Source organism: Nesoenas mayeri (assembly GCF_963082525.1).
Source record: "Nesoenas mayeri genome assembly, chromosome: 3".
NCBI lineage: Eukaryota > Metazoa > Chordata > Aves > Columbiformes > Columbidae > Nesoenas > Nesoenas mayeri.
The window spans coordinates 66,939,406-66,965,148 of record NC_137544.1 but is presented as its reverse complement, the minus strand read 5'-3'; the positions used below and the strand labels follow the sequence as shown (position 1 = coordinate 66,965,148).

The following is a 25,743-nucleotide window of genomic DNA, read 5'->3' as shown; positions in this document are numbered from 1 at the left end:
TTTCTTTAGGTTTCTGAAATACGTAAAGAAAATCTGACCCTAAAAGACCAAGTTGCTGCTCTTCAAGAAGCAACAAATGTCCATGAGATGGAGTCCAAAGCTAGTAGAGAAACTATCATGAGGCTTGTTTCAGAAGTGAGCAAAGAGCAGCAAAAGGCAGCAGGATACTATCAAAACATGGAAAAACTTAGTAAGGTACGTAATTACATGATGTGTATGATTATCTAGTATTCAAATGCTTTCCTGAAATTTCGAACTACTTTTCAATAGGAATTGTATGAGGAAAAATGTTTCTGAAAGATTTTTGGTGATTAGGGTCTTTCCGAAAAAAGACGTTTTTCTAAGGTTATTCTCAACTTTTTAAAAGCTTGAGAATATCTGGAGGCTAAGCAATAATATTGTTTAAAATAGGTCTGATTTAGATTTGATGTATTCCGATAATGCTTGCAAATTTATATTTTTGCTTTCTTTGTATTGTTGTAGCCTTTACTGTGCTTGCACAAACAGACATTTTTTAGAGCAGCGCAAACATAGGGTGTTAATGAGCATATCTGAGGCACAAACATAGAACAATGGAAAAATGCTCTTTTAAAGAATACTGATGTGATACTACACATTTCCTGAGGATTCTTCTACTCAGTTTCTTTAAAAATTCTAAGGAGGAATTGAAAGGAAATGATAGCATACTATTCTTTTGGAACTGAAAGTAAAGTGTCTTGGCTTCCAGACACCCTATACTATCTTGTTTCACTATCTTATAAACTTGCATTTCCTAACTGTAAATATTCAACTGACTCATGCCCCAGAAGTTATAGGCAGTAGGATGACTCTTGCAGGAAAGCACAGTTTTGCTGTGGGGAGTCCATAGAGGAAATCCATGCAGCAGGAATGATGCTGAAATGAGAAATTCAAGTTAAGTTCTAAGTCAAGTATTCATGAAATTAGCCTAGGTATGATTTGGAAAAGGTTGTGATTTAAGGATTTAATTCCTCCAGGAGAACTCACTGTTAAGAGTTTTTGTACAGTACAAAGGATGGACAAGCAAAGTGAGCTTCTGTAACAGTTTTCCTTTGTACTTTGAGCGATAAACATGGAAAGGGAGCAGTTTACTAAAACCATAATGAAATTTCCTGCAGGTACTAGAGCAGTGTGGTTAAAGTTGATGGCTAGGAATAAGAAAAAAATGAGAAAGAAACTTAGACTTTTAAATATGTAGCTGAGCTGTGTGTGACTGACTTTGTAGAAGTTTTTAACAAAAATCAAGCTTGTGCAAGTAAGTTTGCAAATGTAATAGAACATTTTCCCCACCTCCCTGGCATTACTGTTTTCCTCAACAGAAGATCACCAGCGTACACTTTAAAGGATAAAGTGTTCTGATTTGCTTGCAGGCTAAATACTTAGGACATGAGAAATAGCCGACAGCATGCTCTGGAGAAGAAAGAATTTGTTGTAGGGAAGATAAATGTGAAGTACCACAAGGGTTATAAATTTTACTTACTGCTGAAAATACTTCTCACCAAGCTGTGTAAAATTTTCTAAGACTTAAGTGGGACTGAGAGAGAACCTGTACCAAAACTTCAACAGGTCCTTTTTGAGAACATTTTCTTCTCATACTTCACTTCCAGTACAGGAGTGTAGGTTGCTTACTAATTAAGCCAGAATCAGGTGTTTTAAACCAAGATGAGGACTTCATTTGTAACGTGTTTTGCAAGTTTACTCTGACTGCCAAAATATTTCCAAAGTTGATCTAGTTGTATGAAAAATATTTTCCTATGATTATTGTGCAGATACCAAATACATAATTTATTTAACCTATTCTATAGAAATGTATTGCAAAATTATTAGAATTGCCTTTCAAATTAAGGGTTTGCCATCAGGGCTTACCTAGAGGTTGCGAATGCTTGTAGATTCTGTTCAGAAGGTTTTGTGTTCACAAAAGCATGTTAAGACATTCAGTATTCAAAACATAAGTAAAAAAACCAAAAATGCTTTATATCCACACATCTAAAGGAGGATGTATGGCATCCTCTGTTCCCTTGACGCGGGTGTCTTATTAGGCTACGGGAAAAGCATTGGTGGTATAAAGTTGGGTTGACTTTGTCATATACTTTGCTGTGCAGTTTAAATAAGCACATGAACAGAGGTGCACTTGTGATGTGTTTCCCTGTGAAAGTGGCAAGTGAAAATCCATATCGTTCCCATGCCAGAGAACACGCCCACACACAGCGGCTTGTTCCTGGACTGTTTTATGGTCTTTAATGAATGCAATTGCCTGAAGCAGAGTTTATCCAGCAGAGACTGAGCACGAGTGACTCTTGCCTGTGCTTGCCTGAAGGTCCCAGGGCCAAACATTTTGGTCATTTTCTGTATTACAGATTGAGATGGTGGCCCATTTCCCCTGGTTTTCTCTCAGAATTCTTCCCGAGTCTCTAAGAGGCCATCAGACAGTTCTGTCAGTCTCCTCCAGCAAAGCTCAGCCGTGGCACTGTTCCCTGCCACCTCTCTGAATCACTGCTGGTGTCTCTCACTGGGTAACTCTTTACTCCTGCTCCTCACTCGGGATTTCTCTGAACTCCCTCTCTTGACTAGGTGCCTTTCCTTGTGTCCCAGGATGAGGCAGCTGTCTAATGATTGATTAAACAGATCATAGATTCTGAAATTCTTGATGTAGAAAATGAAAGCCAGCGTAGTTACATTCAAGCAATATTTTAGCAAGTTATAAGGTTAATATATGAGAATAATTCAGAATGTTCTTTAGTACATTTGATACTTGAGTATTTGTTGCAGTTAGCTGGTTTTCATTTGAGAAGCATTAGCAAGTGAATGATAATCTTATCTGTTCCCCTCTTAGCCTCACTGCATCATATCAAACAGCAACCAAGAGAAACTAATACAAACTCAAAACTAATATAAGTAAAAATAGCAACTCATCAAGCTGTTTTTATTGACTTTTCTTTAAGAATTCTGAACTTCTCACATTTTTGACCAAATATTGCAAGAGCTTGTTTCTGGAATTCTGTAAATATTGTGCATACCTTTATTCTGGCAATGCTGGATATCAGATTTGCATTTGATGCAAAATAATTTTTAAACGCTGCCCAGATTTCTAGACTGAGAATCAGAATATCTGTTCCTTCCTTCTGTATGCCCAAACAGTGATTATTGATTATGATAATCGTAATTATAGAATTATGACATTCTTTGAGAATGTAGGTCTTCATAAAATGTCTTATTTGTCCTAACCAAATTTCTTTCTAACATTTAATAAATTCCTATATGACATTTATTTAAGGTATAGAAGAATATGCATATATTCTTCTTCCAGGTGATTTGCCTTTCACAGAGTATTGCCATTGATGAACCACAAGAACTAGTAAACTGGCTTGTTCTGTTTCATATCTTTGCTGATGATTCAACCTGGAAATATTTGTGTTTCCCTCTGAAGTGTTAGTTTAAACATCTGTTTTCCAAAGATGTGCACCATACAATGTCTTTAAAGAATAGATTTGAGATATAGTCAAGCAATTTTAATTAATACTAATATATCTGCATATACTAGTGGTGTAAAATTAACCATTAAAATACTCTTCAGTATTCAATGCTGACTTGCATTAAATTATGTTATTAATGAATAAAACTTAGATAAGTAGCACCTAATCAGTATAAATTTAACAAACTTGATTGTGTGAAAACATAATTAAATGCAGAGTTAATTAAAAGATAAACTTACTGTTTAAGGAAATTGTCTAAACTTGAGAAAAGTGCCTACATTTTGAATATACCCAATCACTTTGATTGTAGGAGGCACAACCAAATGGTTTTAAGGGTTTTTTTGCCCCAATAGATAAATAAAGCAATGACTTTCTCAGTTAGAACGTGATTTTTTTGTTGTTGTTTATAGGATCTAATTAAGAAAGTACATATTAGGGACAGATTTCAGCAGACATCACAAATATTTCCAGGTTGAATTATCGGAGAAGACAGGAGACATGAGCAGGCTAATTTGGAGTCCTTGTGGTATAACAGTGGTAACTGGAGATACAGCTAGTATAAGAATTGATCTGGAAGATAGTTCCTTCCCTTTTATACCTTATTATTACTGTTAATGTAATGTGTGGGATTTTTTTTTCTATGTGTGTTTAATTGACTCAGTATGTTGAAAGCCTGACGCTGATTGAGGTACCAGTATTAATAATGATGATATAAGTTCAAATATCCTTCTCTGGTCTAAAACCTCTCTCATTTTATTTAACATAAATAATCTGCTCTTCAAGACAGATGAAAGCCCAAAATCCCAACGTTTCCTCTGGGAGGGTAACAAGGGCATTGGTTAACACATGGCAGCTCCAAGATATAAAATGGAGGAGGTGGACTTGTCATTGTGGCAGGGGTTGTAGAGTGATAGATGCTGGTGAAGGACAGCAATTATGTAGGGATCTGCTACGTCAGGCCAAATACCTGTTGTCTGAGCTGTGAGAGTGGTCAGTAGCTTGAGTGTGAGCAAGCAGACAGAAATACTTTTGGCCACATATCCTCTGAGCTTTCATCATTCTGGGGCTTCCTGATTCAAAGGTTGCATCTTTCTGTTAACAGCTGCTGCTATATGATATAGCATGAATGTTTCACACAAAATCTGAGGAAAGCCCTTTAGAAGATGGCCCTGTCATTGTTACTGAATTTTGACCAAAAATAGAGGAGGTAATTAAAATCTCCAGAAAACTGAGTTTGAACACCTGAATCACTTTGGACTAAGTAGTGTTCACTCAGACATTCTACAGAAATTCCAAGTTGAAACACATTAATTATTAGTATGTGATTGACACCTAAAACTGCCTCAGAAATAGTGGCTAATTTGATTAGTATCCACTTTAAAAAAAAAAATGATTATTGGATGAAATGACAGACCAACAGACCTTATATGTGTATAGGACATGCTAGTTGAAATATTGAGAAATGTGAAAGAATATAGTATATTAAGGAAGAGTTATCACTGCTTTTAAAAAATGCATTGTAAATACTGAGATCAACAGTGAGGACATGTATTTATATATATTATTACTTCAAAGATCTTATCCCTTCTTGATCCTCTCTTTCATTTGTCTGCCTCTTTAATGTGTTCATACCTCCTTCACTTAGTTCTGCAGTGTTAAATACAGCTCTTTTAGCCATTCCTTACAGAAGAGTCCCTCTCTTTCTCCGCTTAAAAGACAGGAGTAATTTTCCCCACCTGTTGCAGTTGAACTCATTCTCTGTGAATGCAGCTGACCTAATGTTGAACACAGGATTTCTCCTGAGGGGGAGGCCTTGCCACTGTCTTGTGCAGAGCTCTAGGTGCTCCTATGTCCTCGTGCAGGTGGGGTGCCAGCAGGTGAGTGTGGGGAGGCTGCCTCCCGGCCCCAGTGAGGGTCACTTTAAGTGCAACACTGTGTTGTATGAGCCCTTTTGCTATGGTTTCAGGTAGTTTAAGAACCTTTGGTGGTGCTTTCTACGTCTGCAGGTGAGCATGGCCATGGTAGATCTGCCACACCTCTTGTGTCTAACCGTCAGTCATTGACACAGTCTGCCCTGGGTAAATCCACCTAACATCTAATTCTGTTTTCTTTGAACATCAATTTCTGTAATTATTCCCATATTCAAAATTTCTTTTGTGTCGGTGCTGGGCAGCTTTTTTGAGCCTACAACCTGCATACGGAAACCTTCATATAATTCAGAGCCATGGGATGTTAGCCATACATGTTGAGGAGTCAAAGAGAAACTATGAGCCGCTGCAGTTCTATCTTTTCAGTCTTCTGGTGTGGAAATTGTTTTATTTGCCTGCACTGATCACTTAGGCTCTTAGGGATTTGCTTGTGCTTGGGATACCACTTTCATGTGTCACAGTCCCTACATTTCCAGATACTGTTCAGCGTTCAGGCTGACCTTGCTGAAGCTATCCCGTGTAAATGATCTCCATTCAAGAGAGGTTTCAGTGAAAATTGTTCAGAATTTTAATGTTTTGAGTTTTGCAGCTTTTCATTCTGTAAATTGGTTGGGTTTTGTGGTTGTGTGTGTTGGGTGGTTTTTTTGGTTTGTTTGTTTGGGTTATTTTTGTTAGGGGGGAGGGTTGGGCATCAACAGGCTTGCAGTTCTTTATTTTATGCTTTGATCTTTTCATTGAACTGTGTGTGTTTGCAGATGTTCACAGTTTGAAACAAGATTGTAATTAGGTAAGCTCCCTGGTACTGGCAAAGTACTTTTGCACTACCTTTCTGAAAGGAAAAATACACAGTGCTGAAAACTGTAATTGAAATAAAACACTCTGTTCTTTGCTGTAATTACCATAATGTAATTTTGAACATAGGTGGGAATTTTCTATTAATAGGACTTTTTAGAATAAAAAAGAGAAAATGGCAAGGAATCATGCCAACATTTGTTTCCGAGAGAGTTCTACAATTACTTTAGAAAGGGGTAGCAACAAATAATTTCCTAAATGACAGGGTTTGTTTTGGTTTGTTTTCATTTATGTGTTCATATGTTTGCCCTTTTGAAGCTATTCTAAAATGTTAGTATTTTTAGTATCGTATATTTATATTTCATTGCTATGGATGTCTCCCAAACTCTTTTTTTAATCCATCCTCGCTGCTGATCTACATAAATACTCCTTGACTGGCATGTATTCCATTAATACAAATTACATACTATGCTATACAGCAAGCACATGTAGACCCTGAGAGACCCGAGTGGTCACTGTATTCACAGCTGCTCCAGGAACAATTCTTTAACTCCAATGTACATAATCTTAGTTGATATCAATCCCCTTACAGAGCCTCTACTAAACAACTGAAACTTTCAGAGAAATTCCCTCACTCTCTATAAATACGCCATTCTCTGGCATAATTTTGTGTCTCTTGTGAAGTAATTTTAGTTCCCAAATTTTCCTATCAATTAGATAATACCCTAAGGAATGAAAACTTAGTCTTTGCTGTACTTTTAGTTGGTCTCACTGCAAATTTTATTCTAGTGTACGAATGTGTAAGCACGCTTGATGTTGGTATTTTGGGGAAAGGAAAGAGGTTCGCAAGATGACTGAAGCAGATAGAGACAGTTGTCAGCTCTGCAGAAAGAAACAGCTCTTCATTGACTTTCTTTTATTCCTCTGGCAAATTCAGCCTTATGGTAATAAGGATTTTGCTTTCTTCAGAAGATGACATAGCTCAGAATAATGCCCTATTTGGTTTCTTTTCTGAGTGCTTCACAATTTAAGAATTTCTTCTTTGAGGTGAAATTGATATTCAAGCATTTGCACCTTCTCTTATGCTGTCTTAACATAATTTTTTGTTTGTTTGTTTGGTCCCCCAGTCCCCATTTCTGTGTATAAATAATTTCAGGACTTATTGTCACACCCAGGTAAGCGCATCTTGGAGATCACCTCTAATTCTGCTCTTAGCAGTATATTCAAAGAGTTTGTGTGTATTATTTTGGCAGTTGGAATAGATGATCATTGTAGGTCCCTTCCACCACTCTGTGGTGTAGTACTTTTACTTTACTTGTGTTACATGTTGTTCACTGTTTGTTTTCCAACTCATATTATCTGAATGAAAAAATAAGGTATCAATAGTTTTACAATTAAAAAATGCTTCTTGTTTACCTGCAGATTTTATTAATGTATTACTTCTTGCAGGCCATTGCAAGAGGTTAGTCTGTAGTGTGGCTGCAGCAGGCTTTGGGCTTTCATTAATTTCAGTGGGAGTTCTCCTGGATGTTGAGCATATATGAGCAATATGGGTCCTAATATCTCCATCTGCAGTACCGGCTTCTGAGTCATTCCCTGCTTTGTGCGTGGAGAGGAGGGGCTATGACAAGTTACAAAAGCCTGGTTTAATCTTTCGTGTATTTTAGGATCTCGACAGTGCTATAATAAGGAAAGAGAGTTTGGAGATGGAGATCAGAAACCTCCAAGATAAACTGACTGATAACCAGAAAGATCTGGACGCCTCAAAGCAGGAACTGCACAATCTGAAGAAATCTTCCAGTGAGCTGGATGGAAGCTTGAAGAGCAGCAGAAAGGAGGCCAGGATTGCTCAGAGCTCTTTAGTGGCTTTTAAAGAGCAAATTGCTGCCCTACTCAGCAGAAGATCTGCAATAGTTAAACCTTCTGAGAAGGCTATTTTGGAGAGGATCCAGGAAATAAATTGCGAAGAGGAGGGTAAAGAAATAGTAAGTCAGCAACTACTGCACTCACCCAATGTGTGTATTTATTCTGTTCGGATTCTTTTTCATTTTATTCATCTGTTAGAGTGTTGATTCGTTCTGCTTACATTTTGAAATTACAGAAACCTTTTGTTTTCCATTCATTTGACATAAGAGGTGAAAAGCATCTATGTTTTATTAAGTAGGAAGAGGTCAGAAATGAAATTAATAATAGATGCTGTTAACAAGAAAAGACATGGAATGCTCCTTCAGTTAAGACACTGAAATTTGGTTTCAGTGCCACTTAAGTGGCCATCAAAAATGGCTGCATGGTCACAGTGATTTAGCGGAACATATGAACAAGTGTGGATGTGCTGCTACAATAGTGACTTCAAGGACTGACTTGTTTATCAAAGCAGATATAATTGATGAGTTGCCCCAGCTAACTTTTTCCCCTCCAATACTCTAAACATGCACCTAAAAAGAAAAAAGTATTTTTACACCTAAACACTGTTGAAACTGTAACTGTTCACCATGCAGGAGAAGGGCAAGAGGAAGGCAGCTGGGAATTCTAATGCTCTGGCTGGAGGTGCTTTGGCTGGTGGTTTTTGCATGTACAGGTAGGGAAGGGACAGCTCAGGAGGAAGGTGAGCCAGAATACGGTTTGAGCACTGGCAGGATCCTGACACTGCACTGAAGTTTCTCACTTGCTTACATGGGCATATACTATTTTTTTCAGTAAGGACTATTATTCAATTAAAAGCTGCACACTAAATCAAAAGCTGTTTTAACTGAGCCATTGAAAAACAACTTCTCTGTCCTTGCCAGACTTGAGGATTCTAGCATCTCCTGCTGAGGTGATAGTTGTTTGTTTGTTTGGTTTTTTTTGTTTGTTTGTATGTTAGCAAATGGTTTTGTATCCTGTCCAAGATTAGAAATAGCTTTTGAATATATCCCTGTGTATTTTGATTAAATATTTTTTTTTTTTTAAACCCATAAAACAGCTCCCTTATACCTTAGTTTGAGAGTCAGTATGCCAAATTCCAATGAAAACAAGCATTGTAAAAATTATTAACATTTGAAAGTGATCCACTGAAGTGGAAGTGTGGCAGCAACCTTTTAATATAGAAGCTCTTTACAGTTTTGCCATATGTCATATAGTATTCCATAAGCAAAATGCTTTCAGATTTAAGTCTAATGAGACTATTATGTGCATGTGTGTTTGTATTATTTGGTGTTTTGGTGTGCAGTACACTCTGTTGAGATGTTGATTATTTTGAGAACTGCTGAGAAAGGGAAATCTAAGTTGATTGGTAGCAATTCAGTAAAAAGGTTTTGGTCCTGGGAATGCTTTTAGGTGACCTGCTGCTTTTGCAAGACTCAGTTACGGTTAAGGCCATTTGTGTACTACATTGAGCAGCTGTTGGACTCTTTGTGAATATACATCAATACATGCATAGTGTGTGCTGCTTATTTCAGTTCTTATTAGCTTTACTTGCTGGGTTGCCCACTTGATCATCCTGCAGACAGGGAGCTTTCAGGAAGATTCAAACTTGGTCTCTATTTTGTTGCAGATGTGACATTTCCAGAGGCTTGAGAGGAATGTTACTGTTTTTCCAATTGTAAAAATACAATAATCAACTTTTTTTTTTTTTTTTTGTGTGTGTGTGTGTGTGTGAAGACGTGTTTATTCTTATTTTAGAGGTAAAGAAACTGAAGTTCAGGAAAATGGGTAGTTTTCCCTAACAGTGTTAATTTATTTAGGTGCCATGCTCTAACCTCTCTCTGTCCCTTCCTTGCCCCAAGAAAGACCTATTGACTTTTGCAATGTAAAATAACACCTTTTTAAATGTTTTTAGGGGTCTGAGGATGGAGATTTTTTTTTTCAGTACTGTTGCTATCAATATTAAATACATGTGCTACAAGGAAACCTTTCTTACTAAGACAGAGCCTATATCAGCTCCAGTTTGCTGCTGCCTAAATCTATGCTTTGGAAATAAGATACTGGTCTTATAGTTGTCAGCTTTTGTTGGTTTATTTCGATAGAGGAGCTCTGGCAGGTATGTTTAGCATAGCATTCAGCAATTGTCTGCTATACTTCTAGCAATACTCCTCCAAAATGCTAGTCCTTTATAAGCAAACAAACAAAAAACAAACAGCTTGTGGTTCAGTTTCCTGAACCATAAATATTAGCTTTAAATTTAACATTGCTTGGTGAATTTGGTCATTGTAGCTGGATGAGGAAATGTGGATCACTGTTTGCTGAGCATTTTAAGCAATGAAGCTTTAATATTTTACCGCTATGACTCATTTGAAAAAAAACATTTGCATTGCCCCAAAGTGAACGATATTATGAAAGCAGTGCTGGCATCTATTCTCAGAAGGGTTTCTACATTAAGATTAAGGGCTTTGAAATAACTAAGCTAAAATGCACCAATTTTATGCACCTATGCATCTGTTTCTAATAGAACATAGACTTTTAATCAAAAGGAAGTTTTACAGTGAACTGCTTTTCTTGATACAAATCAGAATTAAAACAAACATTTTCTAAGGTTCCATTTGTAAGGAATATACACGTTGGTATATATGTGTTGATCAGATTCCTATTGCATCTCTGGGTGAATTTCCAGGATTTTGATGTAACGTCGGTGCTAGGATATGTATGCTTGCTAGCAGTTACTCAAGAAAAATGTTAATTGTCTAGAGCTAGGAGGTCTCCCGGTTCAAGTTCTTTCTCTTTGACAAATTTTGTTACAGTTCTGTTGCAGCAGATTAATTTCATACAATTAAAACTGTTTTTCTTGATTACCTGCCTATCTGACCTGGGATGGGAACAGCTGATCTGATTGTAGATTGTCTTAATTTTATTAGTTTTTCCCATTGCATGTTGATATACAGGCTCTTTAATGCCAAAATTAATTAGGCTTGACTACTGCTCCCATTAAAAATCTCCTTTTGTTCATGTTTCTTAAGGATTATTATGGCAGTGTCATAAATGCATATTTAGTTTCAGGGATTTATCCACTTTATTCTTCCAAACAAAAGAATTGAGTGGAAAATAATTTGGGAAATTAAAAGCAGAGTAAAATATGTATTGTCCTAGGGCTGACCAAGAAAACCCCAACCAACCAGAATGTGAGAAATTATCAAAAAAATGTTGAGAACAAAATGAAAACAATAATTATGACACTGTATAAATCCATGTCTGTTGCATTCTGAGTAGTACGCACAAATTCAAAAGTACTGGGAAGAGCCATGAGAGTGTCTAGAGTCTTCCATGCAAGGAAAGATTCAATAGAAAAGAGCTTTTCAGCTTGGGACAGTGAGTGCAATGCAGTAAAGCAAAATACAAGTTTATAAGTACCTTGATAAGAGATGTGGCAGCTTTAATGCTTTTCAGCCAGTAGAGATCTTGAGAAAAAACTTTACACTAGGTGCACATGTGTGTGTGTATGGGTACATACAAAGCAATGGAAGTTCAAGATAACATCTTACCAAACCAGAACAATATATCTTATTGTTTGTCAAAGTAATACCAAGATGAGAATATTTAGTTATTTTGTTGTAAAAGGGGGAAAAACGTTGCTGCTGTGATGTGAAGGTCCTTGTAACGTTATCCTACACACTGTTTATTTACACTCAATCCTAAATCCTCCATGTGCCCATCTATGTGATCTTCGGGTTGTTGAGGGAACTGACAGCATCACTGTAGCCTGGTTTCTGTTCTGGTGTGCTGTGGAGCTGGGCCTGGTGTTTGCACATGCCCTTTTCTTAGCACAAGAGAAAAAATAAAAGCTTAGCACAAGAGAAAAATAAAGTTCAGGAAGATTTTACTGAGGGTTATTTAATTGCAGCAGGGATGAAGCCTGCTGTCCCCAAGATAGGAGCTGCCTCTGGAAAGGAGTATTTGCAACACCTTGTAACACAAGGACTGAAAGGTCTTCATTTGAAATTATCTGGTGTCCACATTAAAATAAGAAGCAAGAGGTGGGTTTTTTGCAGTCTGGTGGATCAAGCTTCACAAGTGGTTGGCAGAGGAAATCATGGAGGTCAGAGGTGCAGGACCAAAAATGCAGCGTTTTTAAGTCTCTGGACACAGGCATGGGTGGGTAATAAGCGTACAACTCTGTTTTAGGAAATCCTTAAGTTGTTGATTGTCCCTAAGGTTACTCCAGGATGTTCTGGATGATAAATTGACAGCTTGGTGGTTTTATGGCCTCACCTTCTGTGGTGTGATCCCTCACCTTCTTGTGTTCATTTGAAGCTCATGAAAGCCCCACATGGCTCGGCAGTGCCCAGAGCCGCCCTGCAGCCTGGTGAAGGGCTCTGGGTTCTCGGCAGCAGCGCGTCTCTGTGGGCACCGCTTACTGACAGATTTTTTTCTTTTTTTTCCCTGCTGGGTGATATGTGATGCAGAAAAGCATCAAATGTGTCTGTGGGTTCTTGCAGTTTTGTTATTGTTTGGTGTTCTATTCCACTGTATTAGCAGCAGTAATTTCTTAGTGCTTTTTAGGCTGGTTGGGTGCAAACTACTGTTTGTATTTAATTGTGGTCTAAGTTGGAAATCTTTTTGTGACATTAAAATTAATGGGAGTTTTGTGTGCTTATTGTGTGTTCATTGTTTTAACAGGAGGCAAACAGATGCTTAAAATGAAGAGACTGGTTGGGAATGAGCGTCTGAACACTGACTTACAAATACAATATAATTAATTCTATAACCAAATAATTATATGACAATAAGAAGAAAAGAGAGGGAAAGAGGGAAGCAAGCAACTTTTTGGGTAGAACTGTCTTTCAGTATTTGGCAGTAGTGCAATCAGATAGTTTCAACCATTTAATTTATAAGTAGTTTACAACTTAAAATCCATTAACCACATGTAGGTGTTGCAAAGTTAACAGCATAGGGCTAGAAGTGTTGTCAGAATTTAGTCTAGTTTCTTGTTATGAAATCTTACCATTTTAGTTTACAGATTTTTTTTTTTATTTTTAAGCAAAATCTTTTAGTTAAACACCCTTTAACAGTTACAATTAGGAAGCACGTCTCTGAGACTTTGTTATCCATATCTACATTCTTACCTACATGCTGCATGTATTTCCTAAATCACTTATTTGTGTTTTTTTCCACTCAGCTCCTTGTTAGACTAGTGGTAGTACTGGTTTATTTTAAAGAATGTTAGTTGACGGCCAGGTATTGCTGGTTTGCTAACATCTTTGGAAAATTTATGTCTAAAATACTTTGTATTAACTGTTTAATATATATTAGCCCTTTTTAGTTAGTTGACTCCTCTTAAATACAGTTTCTGCCACTCACTTTTGGGGGTCTCACATGTCACAACTTCTGCCATTTTCTCCTGGTGGTTACAGCAGGTGTTTTTCTTTTTGTCTTTTAAAATACATGTATTTTAAAGATATTTTACCCTCTTTTTAATAATTTGAGGATGCATCTTTCATATCCACCTAACGTCATATGTCTTGTTGGTTTGTTTGCTCCCTAGATGGTGTCTCAGCTTGAAACCCAAATAGCTAAATTGACTGAAGCTTTGGAAAATCAGACCAGATTGTACCAAGAAGCTCTGAAGAGGAGCAGAAAAGCAGAAAAATGTTCTGAGACTTTCCAGGATCAACTGAAACAATTGGAAGATGAATTACTGTCTGTAGATCTGATACAAGATGGTTTGAAGCTTGAGAAACAAAAAGTAGTTGCATGCATTATTTTCTTTCATGTAAAAGTCACTAAAGACAGAGATACAGCTAATCATATTGCATTGATCAGCTGCAGTAATATTCACAGTACTGCAAATAATGCGAATTAGCAAAAACAGGCATCCTGTAGGGAGGAGTAATATCTTTGAGCAAAGATTTTACTTGGAAAAAGTAGCTAAGCTTTTGAGTTCAAAGCCCATTTAATGTAAAAAAAAAAATCCCCAACAAAGCAAATACAAACCAAAAAAAAAACAAAACCAAAAAAACCAAACCCAAACCAACCAAAAAAAGCAACCAACAAAACACCAAAACAAAACCGAAACAAAACCCCAAACCAACAGAAAAGCCCCAACAGATGGAAAGAAGTCTCTGTAGAATGAATCATAGAATCAAAGAATGTCCTGAATTGGAAGGGACCCACAAGGATCATCGAGTCCAACTGTTGTCCCTGCATATGACAACAGTTCACACCATGTGTCTGAGGGTGTTGTCTGGTCTCTTCTTGAACACTGTCAGACTTGGGGCTGTGACGCCTCCCTGGGGAGCCTGTTCCAGTGCTCCACCACCCTCTGGGAGAAGAACCTTTTCCTAATGTCCAACCTGTAAATAGATCCTTCCAGGATTCTCTGATCTCAAAGCTTTCTCTGATCTCTCCATCTTCCTCTAATATATCCTGTGGTCTGCAGTCTCTCAAGATCTTGCAGTCCTTGATTCTTTTATATCCTTAGACCATCAAGGCTACCATGATTATTTTTTTAATTAGTTATATGAATGAACACACTGTTGGCCTACAACACATCCGTATACTAAGAGTTTGAGAAATGATCTAGTAGCTGGAAAGCTAAACCAGACATCCAATACAGCTAAGAATAGTAGAGTTGTAGCATGCTACCAGGCTAAGATCAATGGTTAGGAAATTGAATTTGCAAAGAATCAACAATTTGGTTATGTCTGTTTTTCATTAGTTTATGGCCCAATAACTTTTATGAAGGAGGCATCCACTGCATTGGGAGCAAACCAGAAAATGGAACTGTTCCTTCCCCTCTGCTTCCTCTGTGAAGAACACATGGCCCTAGTTTAATTTCTCTATATATTTTGCTGAAATAAAGAGATTGTTGTTGTCTGTGGTGTTTTGTTGTTTTTATTTTTTTCTCTCTTAATCAACAACTTCAGTGCTTGCTGCTGCTGTTTTTAACTTTTTGAGCTAGAAGCATCATGAAACAAAAAGATTCTTGAAGTGTTTTATCATCTTGGGCTCAAGCAACAGTTATTGAACTGTTTTGTTTGTTTGTTTTCCTTTTCTTTTCTTTGTTGTTTCTTTGCAAAGATTATGACCTACAACAGAAGTAAGAGAAAACAAAGGCAAACCTGGTTCTTAGTGAGAAGGAGAGCTTTGGATTTTGGAAGCGGCTAATTGAGACCAGGGAACTAAAGCAATTTTTAAAGAGCTAGCAGGGCAGGACAAAAGAAGGAAAAAACAGATAAATTATATTTGGTATCTGTATGTGTTCGCATCAGTAAACCAGATGGAGATGCAATTAAAATAATCTTTAAAACAATTTGTAAACCAGTAACTGTTATTTCTAAACTGTTCCAAAGAAGGGTAAAATACTGACTGTTAACATTCCTGCAGGCTACATCAGATCTCACCCATGGCACCCCAGGTACCAAATCTGTTTGTTTCAGAGTTCACAGCAGTGGGCAATCACAGCTAACCACAACTAATTACAAATTAGTTGGGACGTAGTTGTCGTTTCTCACTTCTCCCTGCCAATGTGTGGTCATGTGAAGCAGCAGACACATGTACCTGGTGCTCTTCTTACTGCTGAGGAGCGAAAAAACATCTGGTCTTACTAAGAAGATAAATACTATAGATCCAGGGATGTATGAGCAGAATAAATGTTGACTAAAAAGGGACAAATGAAGAATTTGCAATTGTGTCAGGACTGTGTACTATAAACACACCCTTTCAGTACATTATTTCTTGTGAATGGTGGACTCAGCTATGTGTAGTTGGTTGTCAGTACAGGGGGAATTGCCTTTAAATTGTACTTCAGGACTTTTAATGAAGTTTTATTATTCTTTTACCCACTTTACCGCATCTTATTTTAGTATCTGAAATTTCTGGAGCAACTTAATGAGAAGATGAAGCTGGATAACCTAGCAACAGAGGTTGGATTTGATATGAACTTGGATGCGATTCTAGCCCGGGTAGAGCAGTTGGTGAAACTGGAAGGTGATGCAGTGATTGAAAACAAGACTGTGGCCTATAGCCTAAGAAGGAAGGTAGGCAAAAAAGACATATTGTTTGTTTCAAAGATAAACATTGTTATGGCTGCATTTCTACAGTGGCTTGCTAGAGGCAGCAGATTGGACCTTTGTATATGTACAAGGAATTTCAAAGATTTCTATTACATAAAAGAGTAGTAAACATTTGCAAACTGTGCAAACAGACTGCATGTTAAAACAACTCAAACCACCAGTCAGGTAAACATGTGATACTGCTTTTCAAAACTTCTTCAATAAATGAATGAGTTATGCATGTTTATATGTTTATATACATCTACTTTTTAATACACGTTTGTAGTACTTCTGTAAACAAGTACTGCTGATATGTAAATCTAAATGGATCTGCTGGGAAGTGGGGCATCTTACACAAATTTCTCTAGAAACAGGTAGGATGCCAGTTGTACTTCACCAAGAATTTCAACATTTCCAAAAAGAACTGTGCTGCTTTAGGAGCAAATCTGTTCAAATTTGGTCAGACACCCCTCCATCATCCTGTATGACAGAGTGAAATCTTCTCATTTTAGACTTACCAGTATGGTTTAGAGCCTAGAATTAGATCTGTTTAAGGTTTAAAACAATGGTGTATTTTTTTCTGGAAGCAACTGCCTCTCTAGCAAGGAGTATAGTATGTACACTGGTACTCCTCAGATGTTCCAGAGTAAAGCCTGGAAACTCAGCCCAGGTAAACAGAAAAGAGGTGGCTCCCTGAGTACCAAAATTAAAAAAACTAAGCTGCTGGACCTTGTATTGGAGCAGTGGGTGAAAGCTTTCTTATTTCTATATGTTGATTTTCCTTCTTGCACGCTAGCCTTAATTAACTGATTAAAGATGGAAATGTCTTTTACTACCACCATTGAAACCACTGTCTCCTTAATGAGTCTCTCTTACCTCTTGCATTTGACTGGTGTCTTGTACTTCAGACAATCTCTGACGTTATGAATGATGTGCAACTATTTATGTTCCAGTAAGGTGCAGTCTTTGTGTAAATTCATCCTAATAGGTAGTGCACAAATTCAGGGATGGAGAAGCACAACAAATTGGTAATATAAAATGTACCAAGTTAGTGTATATATGTTTATGCTGCTTTACAGAGTTTTCAAGAGAGGAGTAGGACTTCAAGTTAAACTTAGAACACGGCGATTAAGTTTGAAAACCAATCTGTGTAGTACCATTGTCTTTCACATATGTTTTATTCAAATATCCTTGTGTTTGGAAAACTAGTTGAAGACTCAGAAAGAAAAACTTGAAAGCAAAGAGCTACACATGAACCTTCTGCGGCAGAAAATAACCCAGCTGGAAGAAGAGAAGCAAGTAAGGACTGCCTTAGCTGTGGAGAGGGATGAGGCCAATCTCACTGTCAGAAAGTTACATAAGATGATAGAGAGGTTACAGAAGCAGCTTGATCTGGCAAAGGAAATGAATACTGATCTCAAAGCCAAGATGTCTGAAACCAATGAACTTAAGGTGAGTTAAAAGGTTTTATTTGTGCTTCTATCCATTTTCCTATTCCAGGTGGATACAGCTGGAGTTCATTTACAATAAATGTGTTCACGGAGAATGGCTGAAATCCATCTAGGTGGGGAAAGCGAGTATAATATTACAGTGTTTGGGTATTTTGCAATTTGTCTTATTTGCAATTTATAGTATCTGTAAAGCTTAATGTAAATTTTCAGGCTAGTGTAAGAAAAATACAGTACATGTATCCCTTTCTTTACTGTTAATATGGTTGTAATTTTATATTTTCTCATACATTGCTCACAGAAGACCTATTTTGATAGGTATGGGGGGGAAAAAGTGGGGTTTTTTTTCAGTGCAAAACAGGCAAGACGCTAAATTTTAATTGTTCCCGTGCTTTATTACATTGCAGCAGTAATAAATTCCCTGCTTTAAATCAGGTGAATTCGAATAGTTTGCAGTCATTGATAGCTTGCCCGCACTGGAAGAAAGGAAGATGGATTTTATGTGGGTTTGTGTCTTGTGGCTGACAGAGGGAGATATAGAAGTAGGTGCATGTTCCAACAGAATGGTTTTTACCAGGAAAACATTTGACAATACTTTTTCATACCATTTTTCCAGGGACTAGCAAAGAGTGAACTATCACTGAGGGTTTTTGTCTGTCCAGTTACGTTTTGTCACAAAGCCTATAGAGAATTTGTGGTCTTTGAAACAAAAATATTTTTGTTAGTTGAGTTTAAATTGGCCAGACTCCTTTAATAACTTTTACGTTCACATGTACATGTGATTTCATCAAGAACCCATAAGAAACCACATTGAAGTGCTTATTCTTGATTACTCCTGATATTTTTATTATTGATTCAAGTTAGATGAAAAAGTGTGACATATTTAACGTTACTTTATGTTATCGCAGATCAAAACTTTGGAGCAGAGCAGAACAATAGAAGAACTCAGTAAGTCTCAAGGCAAATTGGAAAGAATGAAAGAAAAAACTGAGAAACAACTTACCTGTGTCAAATCAGAACTTCTTTTAAAGGAGCGTAAAGCTACTGAAGATAAAGAAAAAAACAAAAATATGTTAGAAGCAGTTACTAGCGAGATAAAGGTGCTTAAAACAACCCTTGCAGAATTAGCAAAAAGAGAGAGACAGGTAAGTGTATAGGTATTTGACAAGTGCTAGCTATCACTTACAATATAAGAACATAGTATAGATGGAACACCTGTCCAGCTGTGCTGAAAACTTTTGTGAACATTATTAAACAAGGAAATTTTAGCTCACACTTGTGATTCTGAGAGGCAAAGCTTTTCTTCAAGTTATATATGCAAGAGCATGCATGCTAAATACAGGCATTATTTTCTTTGTTCATCGCAAAATATTATATCACCTTTTGGAGAAGTAGAAAAATGCTTTAAAATCCTAGTATCTTTTTTTTTTTTTAGCACTGTTTTGTTTTATAATGAATGTTAGAAATTTGGCAGGAATATTTAATTTCTTCATATGTCTCATGAAGAAACAAAGCATCCTGCACACAGAAGAAGGTGTGATTAATATTCAGGAAATTATTCCATGGAGTCATATATTAGGTACTTACTAAAACCACACAGATGTTGAATTTTTACTGTCTGAACCCAAGACATTTCAAGCCACTTAAATACTGTTGCAGTATTCTTTGGCCAAATTTGAAGAACATGGGAAAAGTGGGCTACAAAGTGCAGAATGCTCAAGCACAGGATAATACTAATTATCATGCTTTCTGTGACAGTGAAAGAAAAATGTCAACTTATAATTCACCAGCATCTGCAATCATCTGCATCACAGGAACATTTCAAATACATTTTGAGAATATGAGAATTGCCAGCAATATTCAAAGCATACTCTCCTGTATCTTAACAGTTACTTAACTAAAATCTGTACTTAAAAAAAGGTTACAGTTGCTAAATTGGAGAGTTTGTTCTAAACTCTGTCTCTCACAATTAACATGTGAGTTTTTTCCTGACTTCTCCTAAACCATTATGCAAGAATTCCTTCCTTATCCCCAACCCTGCTTGGACTTGCTCATTCTTCCTTCTCAAGGAAGCTAAACAAGACCAGATTTCTCTCACTCTCTGTAAAAGGTAGTGAATACAGATGTTAAATACCTCTCTCAGCATGTATGTATATATTTAATCTGAATATAAGCACAGCTGTGTCATGTGGGTGTGCATGCATGTTATGAAAACTACTAGAAACTGAAATTGCTTTTACCTGATGGAGTTGTTGATGTGGCCAGGTTGACCGCTTGTGTGGCATTTGTGTGGTTTTTTCAGGTATTCTCTGCTTTCTGTGAATATCACTATGTGTAATGTTAAATAACATTGTGATATTGTGGGGCTATTTTCCATACTGTAAAAATTAAGATTATGCAGAATTGAACCATTGCCAACTGGTTGAGACATTGATTTGTTTTGTGATCATAAGAAAGTCAGAACAAAGCCAAGCGAAGTCAGAAATTAAGATTGGATCGAAATAATTTTAAATTAACTCATAATTGGGATGTAACACAGTGTTTCTGGTTGTTCTTTGCTCTTTAGACTAATAATTCCTATTAAGTTTAAGAAGGAAAATTTATCTTTGGCATTTCTGTGTTTGTTTTTTTTTTTTTTTGCGGGGGGGGATGGACGTTTTGAGAATGCTCAGAATCAAAGCAGTTGGTACAAGTGAAACCCTGTCAGCAGGGTGCAATAACACTGCTAGTCTGCTTTAGGATTGACAATTGGCTCTGGTGGCTGCAGCAAATAACAGCAAAGTGTGCATGTTCTTGGAGAGACATATAAAACCATTTAAAAAAATGGTGTTCAAAGCATTATTAAATCATACTGCAGGATGAAAACCACAGAGATGTGAAGCTACACATGAAGAGTCAAAAAAGTATAGATTAGAATGGATATATAGTGGGAAATTAGTGGGTTATACTGACATTTTACGAGAGTAAGCTTACAGAAATCCTTACTGGATTTCCGCTGTCTTTGGGGTAAACTGAAAACCTTCCTGGCTTCATCTATCATTATTGCATATTGCTAAATATAAATAAATAACAGCATAGCTGACATTCAATTCAATAAGACCAAACAGTATGCATAATGACTGATGGCAAGAGGATGTTCACAGGGACTGGTGACATCAGCGTATGACCACTGCAGTCAACTACAGATTAAAAATGGATTATATTTTATTTTTATATCAACTTAACTCAAGTCCTTATTTGCAGTAGTACTTGGAGTAAGAATATACATGTCGATAATTTGGTTAAGTTTTTGATGGTTTTGTTATAAGGATTTTTTGTCAGTTTCCCCGCCCCCATCTTTTTTTTCCTATTGGAATAAAAGCCTTCTATTTTCCTGTAGGTACAGCATGAAAATAAACGGTAGTGTCTGTTGTTTTGCTTCTGCTCTCCCTTCCTAATATCTTGGGTTAATGCTTTAAATTGCATTCCCTTCCTCCCTTTTACTTCAGGTAATTTTACTCACTGGATGTAAGGTGTGAAGAAAATTTATTACAAGTGCTTACTGTTGTCGCAAACCTTTGGTTTTGAGTCTTCAGTGATGATGATGTTTTATTATTTCTCTCTTGTACTTCGAATTGTGACTACCTTAGAAATATTAACTGCTGCTGAAGAAAGCCTTAGACAGAGAGTTATGTGGTACATTAGCTTCTTGTATTTTAGCAAAGCCATTGTGTTCTTAATACCTCCGTTTTTAAAGCTGAAATACATCTTTCATCTATTTTTTTTTCCTAGGTCTTATATGTTTTAGTTGAAGATTTTTAAAAGTCGTTCATGGTGTGCTCACAGCACTGTATCCATCTTAGAGTATAAACACGCATCTTGCTCCACATGAGACAGGCAATAGCGTTCTAAAGAGTGTCCAGTGTGTATCGTCTGTTGCTTTTGTTGGGAGGCTTTAAAATTCAGATTGATGTCCTGTGGTGGGGCATTTTTGTATCCAAGATGGTTCTCTTTGACAGTTTTTGTTGTCAGCCCTTTTTCTGCACTTTCACTGACCTGCAGCTTTGTTTGCACTGTACTTTATATGCCACAATAGAATAGTCAGAAAAGTTGTTTCCTGTCTAAGTGTTATTCCATTAAAGTGGAAAAAAATTCCTCAGTTTAGAATTCGCATAAATGAATGGCCTAAAGGATTTCTTTAAGGGCTGTGTGTGCTTTCCAGTTTAAGTTATTCGCTGATGGAAGTTATTGAATTCTTAATATATTTATTATCCATTCAGTATAGCTATGGCCTGCTTTTCCCATCAGAAATAAAGAGAGATATGATTGTGTATACATTTTAATTTGTATGTATTCCCTCTGGCAAAATCATGCCAGATTAGTAATCTGGGTCAGTGCATCTAATTTAATTTGATTGCATTTGATACATGGTTGTAGTGCAATTGGGTTTGCTGACAGTTGCTGTAATTGAGTTGGAACAGCTTGCAGTAGCAAAGGTATGAGAGCAAGAAATTTGGTGCTAAGGACAGAACCTAATGTGCTCCCAGGGGATCAGGTGGGTTTGCTGCATAGATGTCTTTCAGGGGTTTAATTCAGCCAAAGACTGATCTTTGCAGAGGGCTGCCTTGATCTTTTAACATGAAGTCTGTATGGGAACAAATTCCAGCTCTGCTGCCTGCTCGTTCTGTCTCTGATCCAGATGTTTAAAAAAATCTTCAGCTTCTGCTAAATTCTACTTGTCTAGCACGCTACCAGAGCCCCACATCAGTGACCTCCTCACTTGGTGCTAAAGAGAATATATGGGAACTTGGAGGTTTTTGGTGTTACATTGTTCCAATGTTTCATCCAACACACTGCCCTGCCTTCATAAGACAGATAGCTGGGACTGAATTCTCAAATCCTTCTGCCCTACGCTGTCTTGCTTTCCTTATTTGTTTTTCTGGACTGATGGCAGCTCCTTAGGGTTTGTGCTGGGATGAAAAAAAACTGTCTTTGGCATGGTCTTGGAACTGAGACCTTGTTTTCAGGGTTTTTGAAGCTTGCCTCACAGATGTTACAACTACTTAAGAGTTCTGCACAGTATTCTTGGGGTTGCACACATATTTCTGGGGTGCTTTTATCTCTGTTTCAGGAGTGCACTTATCTCCTCCTTACCATTAACTGTTAGCATGATTGGTGGAGTGAGGGTGCTGCCACACCAGAGCACGAGTCTGGCTTCTTGATGGTTTTGGTGTTTCTTTGACATTTTGAGTCTCTGTCATGCGTGGAATGGGGATCTTGTTGTTCAAATAAATAGCAAGACGAGCATATTTCCTCAAATAAGAACATTTTATTCTTTTAATTGTATGCTGATGATTAGGAGTATTAAGGCATTAGTCATCTGGGCTGTGTAATGTGTTGTCCGTTGATGAGGCATCGAACTTTGATTTATAATGATCCATATTGTGAGTTAAGAAGAGTAAGTCGGCATTTGTGTTCATCTGATCTCAAGATTTTAATCTAGTTGCTTGTGGGGTCACTAGTGATGACAGTTTCTTGTGGATGTCTGTTCATTTGGAGCTGCAGAGAGAAAGCTGGTTTCTCTAATTACTTTGCCAGATACCCTTATTATGATGTGTTTTCAGCAACTACTCACAGAAGAAAAATGAGCATTTCCCAGACTGCATCTTGAATTTTGGCTGCATCCTAGTTCCCAGTCAAAGACACATCGAAGGATGTGCTGAACCTCCACCTGTTTTCTAGCTTCCTCCTTTCTGCTGTGGTTGCCACAAGAAAGTGCAGGGTGGAGGCAGGTGGTGACAGGCAGTGGTCAGGAGGCTGAGGTCAGCATCAGCACCTTGCCCTGTGTGGTGTGCCCACCAGAGTTTCCAGTTGTTTGTGTAGACTGTAGTCATGTAGGTCAAGTACAACTCTTCTTCCTCTCTTTTCCTCAGTTTTCACTGTTGAGTCAGCAGGGAAGACATGCTTTTGAAGGATACTAAAGAATACTTGAAACTGTGGTTTCTGTTCCAAGATCCTTAGCACTTCAGCTGTTTACTTGTTTTCTTGTTTGAGTTACACTCCAAAAGGTTGTTTCCATCCTTTGCAGCTCTCTGTATTGAGGAACAGCATAAATCTCTATATTTTGAGCTGCTAATACAAATACTTGTGTTTGTCTGTATGCATATTTGTATATGTTTCTCCAGGCATCTCCTTTGCTGGTGAAGGAACTTGAACATAAGACCTATGGGGAGAGGCTGAGGGAGCTGGGGTTGTTTAGTCTGGAGAAGAGGAGGCTTAGAGGTGACCTCATCACTCTCTATAACTACCTGAAGGGAAGTTATAGCCAGGTGGGGATTGGTCTCTTCTCCCAGGCAGTCAGCAATAGGACAAGGGGGCATGGGCTTAAACTCTGCCAGGGGAAATTTAGGCTGGATATTAGAAAGAAATTCTTTACAGAGAGAGTGGTCAGGCATTGGAACGGCCTGCCCAGGGAGGTGGTGGACTCGCCATCCCTGGAGATTTTTAAAGTGAGGTTGGACATGGCACTTAGTGCCATGATCTAGTAAACAGACTAGAGTTGGACCAAGAGTTGGACTCGATGATCTCTGAGGTCTTTTCCAACCCAGTCGATTCTGTGATTCTGTATTTGATTTATTAGTAATTCCTTTCTGCTTGCTCCTGCAGCTGGCAGACTTCCGAGAGGTGGTCTCGCAGATGCTTGGCCTTGACATTGCCAGCCTGGCTCTTCCCGACTATGAAATCATCACACGTCTCAAAGGGCTGATTCACTCCCATCACCACCACTACTTCCCCTGCATCTTTCTCCAAGACGTGGCAAGGGCACCAGGAGAACACTCGCAAAGAAACATGCGGCTTCTTCACTAAAATGTGCTTTTTGCAAGGAGACAGAACAAGGCAAAATATTGTCTTCTGCTTCCCTACCTGCTAGGCTTATATAGAAAATAAATATTTAGTTCTGTTCCCTACTTTATAGATACCAACATGGGCTGATTTTTAGTGTTTCAGTAGGAAGACTAAGCTGAATGGAGAGAGTAAGGCCAGCAGCCTAGAGACAGCAAACAGAAAACCCCAGGGCAGCGTAATACTTCAGTTATGAAAATGACAGATAATATGTGAACAATGTATAGCCCTCCAGTCTCATCGCAGAGCCATTGAAGGTATGGACCACCTGAGGTCAATTCACAGTTTTGGGAAGTATTTGCTAATGAATGTCAGCTTTGGTGACATTCCTTATGCTTTACGTCCGGGTGGGGTTACAAGGATGAAATAAAGTGAGGGCTGTCCTGCTGCTGTTCCTCTTGCAAAATGGGACTGCTCTCTGCATTTTTATGCATAAGGACTTTATTTTCAAGACAGCTAGAAGTTAGACAGAGGACTATCAAAATTTTGGAACGAGGGATTTTTTTCTTCTATTGTTTTCTGGGGTCTGCTCTTGTGCCAAAACAAAAACTGATGCTTTTTCAGCAAAGGCTCTTTCACAGGCTCCAGTCATGTGCCTGCGCAGGTGTATTTGGTAAAATCGCATGTTGCTCTTGGTCACAATGCCTTGACAATTTTTCTTCTAGCTGCTGTATTCCTTGGGCAATGAATCCGTAAGCCAAATAAGTGGCAGTTCTTCCGAGTTAATAAAAAGTTATTTTAAAATGCTTATCTACTACAGAAAATAGATGAATTACTAAAGTCTTTATTTTCAGAAAAGCAACGATGAGGTGTCCAGAATCACCTTTTAATCATAAAATCTGCTTGTCTATCAACTTTTCTGAGTGTTGTTAAACTTCATGATTTTTTTAAAGAATTTTGAACAATAAATCTGTTTTAATGGCACACTTAAACATGATTCTGTGTTTTTAGTTGTCTCTTCCCCATTATATGTTTTATATGGATGTGAGAACAACAAAGATGGCTTATTCATGTCTGACCATTGTGGACTTTCTACAGTATCTCAGGAAATGATAAACACTAAACTAAAACTGAATGCACTATTTTGAGAAAAATGAGAATTTTTCAAGTAAGTCTGGTAATTCTGGTGTCTGGCTAGGGACTCAAAGCATTATAGGTTGCTTTTATTTTACTTGCTTCTGAAGAATTGTTTCTCAGTGAGTTGTTAGCAAAAAAACCACCCAGACTTTCACAAGATCAG

The 25,743-nt window shown here is 37.6% G+C and overlaps 1 protein-coding gene across 1 annotated transcript in view; it reads left to right on the top strand.

Moving 5' to 3' along the window:
• The window catches only part of ARMT1 (acidic residue methyltransferase 1), a gene marked incomplete at both ends in the record, with an annotated part of 52,026 nt that extends 27,559 nt beyond the window's left edge, over positions 1-24,467 (top strand). The window contains 7 exons of the mRNA XM_080341964.1: positions 10-195; positions 7,879-8,196; positions 13,665-13,865; positions 15,985-16,158; positions 17,383-17,625; positions 18,530-18,766; positions 24,267-24,467. Coding sequence (XP_080198090.1) covers positions 10-195; positions 7,879-8,196; positions 13,665-13,865; positions 15,985-16,158; positions 17,383-17,625; positions 18,530-18,766; positions 24,267-24,467 — 1,560 coding nt within the window. The remainder of the gene's footprint in view (positions 1-9; positions 196-7,878; positions 8,197-13,664; positions 13,866-15,984; positions 16,159-17,382; positions 17,626-18,529; positions 18,767-24,266) is intronic.
• Positions 24,468-25,743: the final 1,276 nt, after the last annotated feature.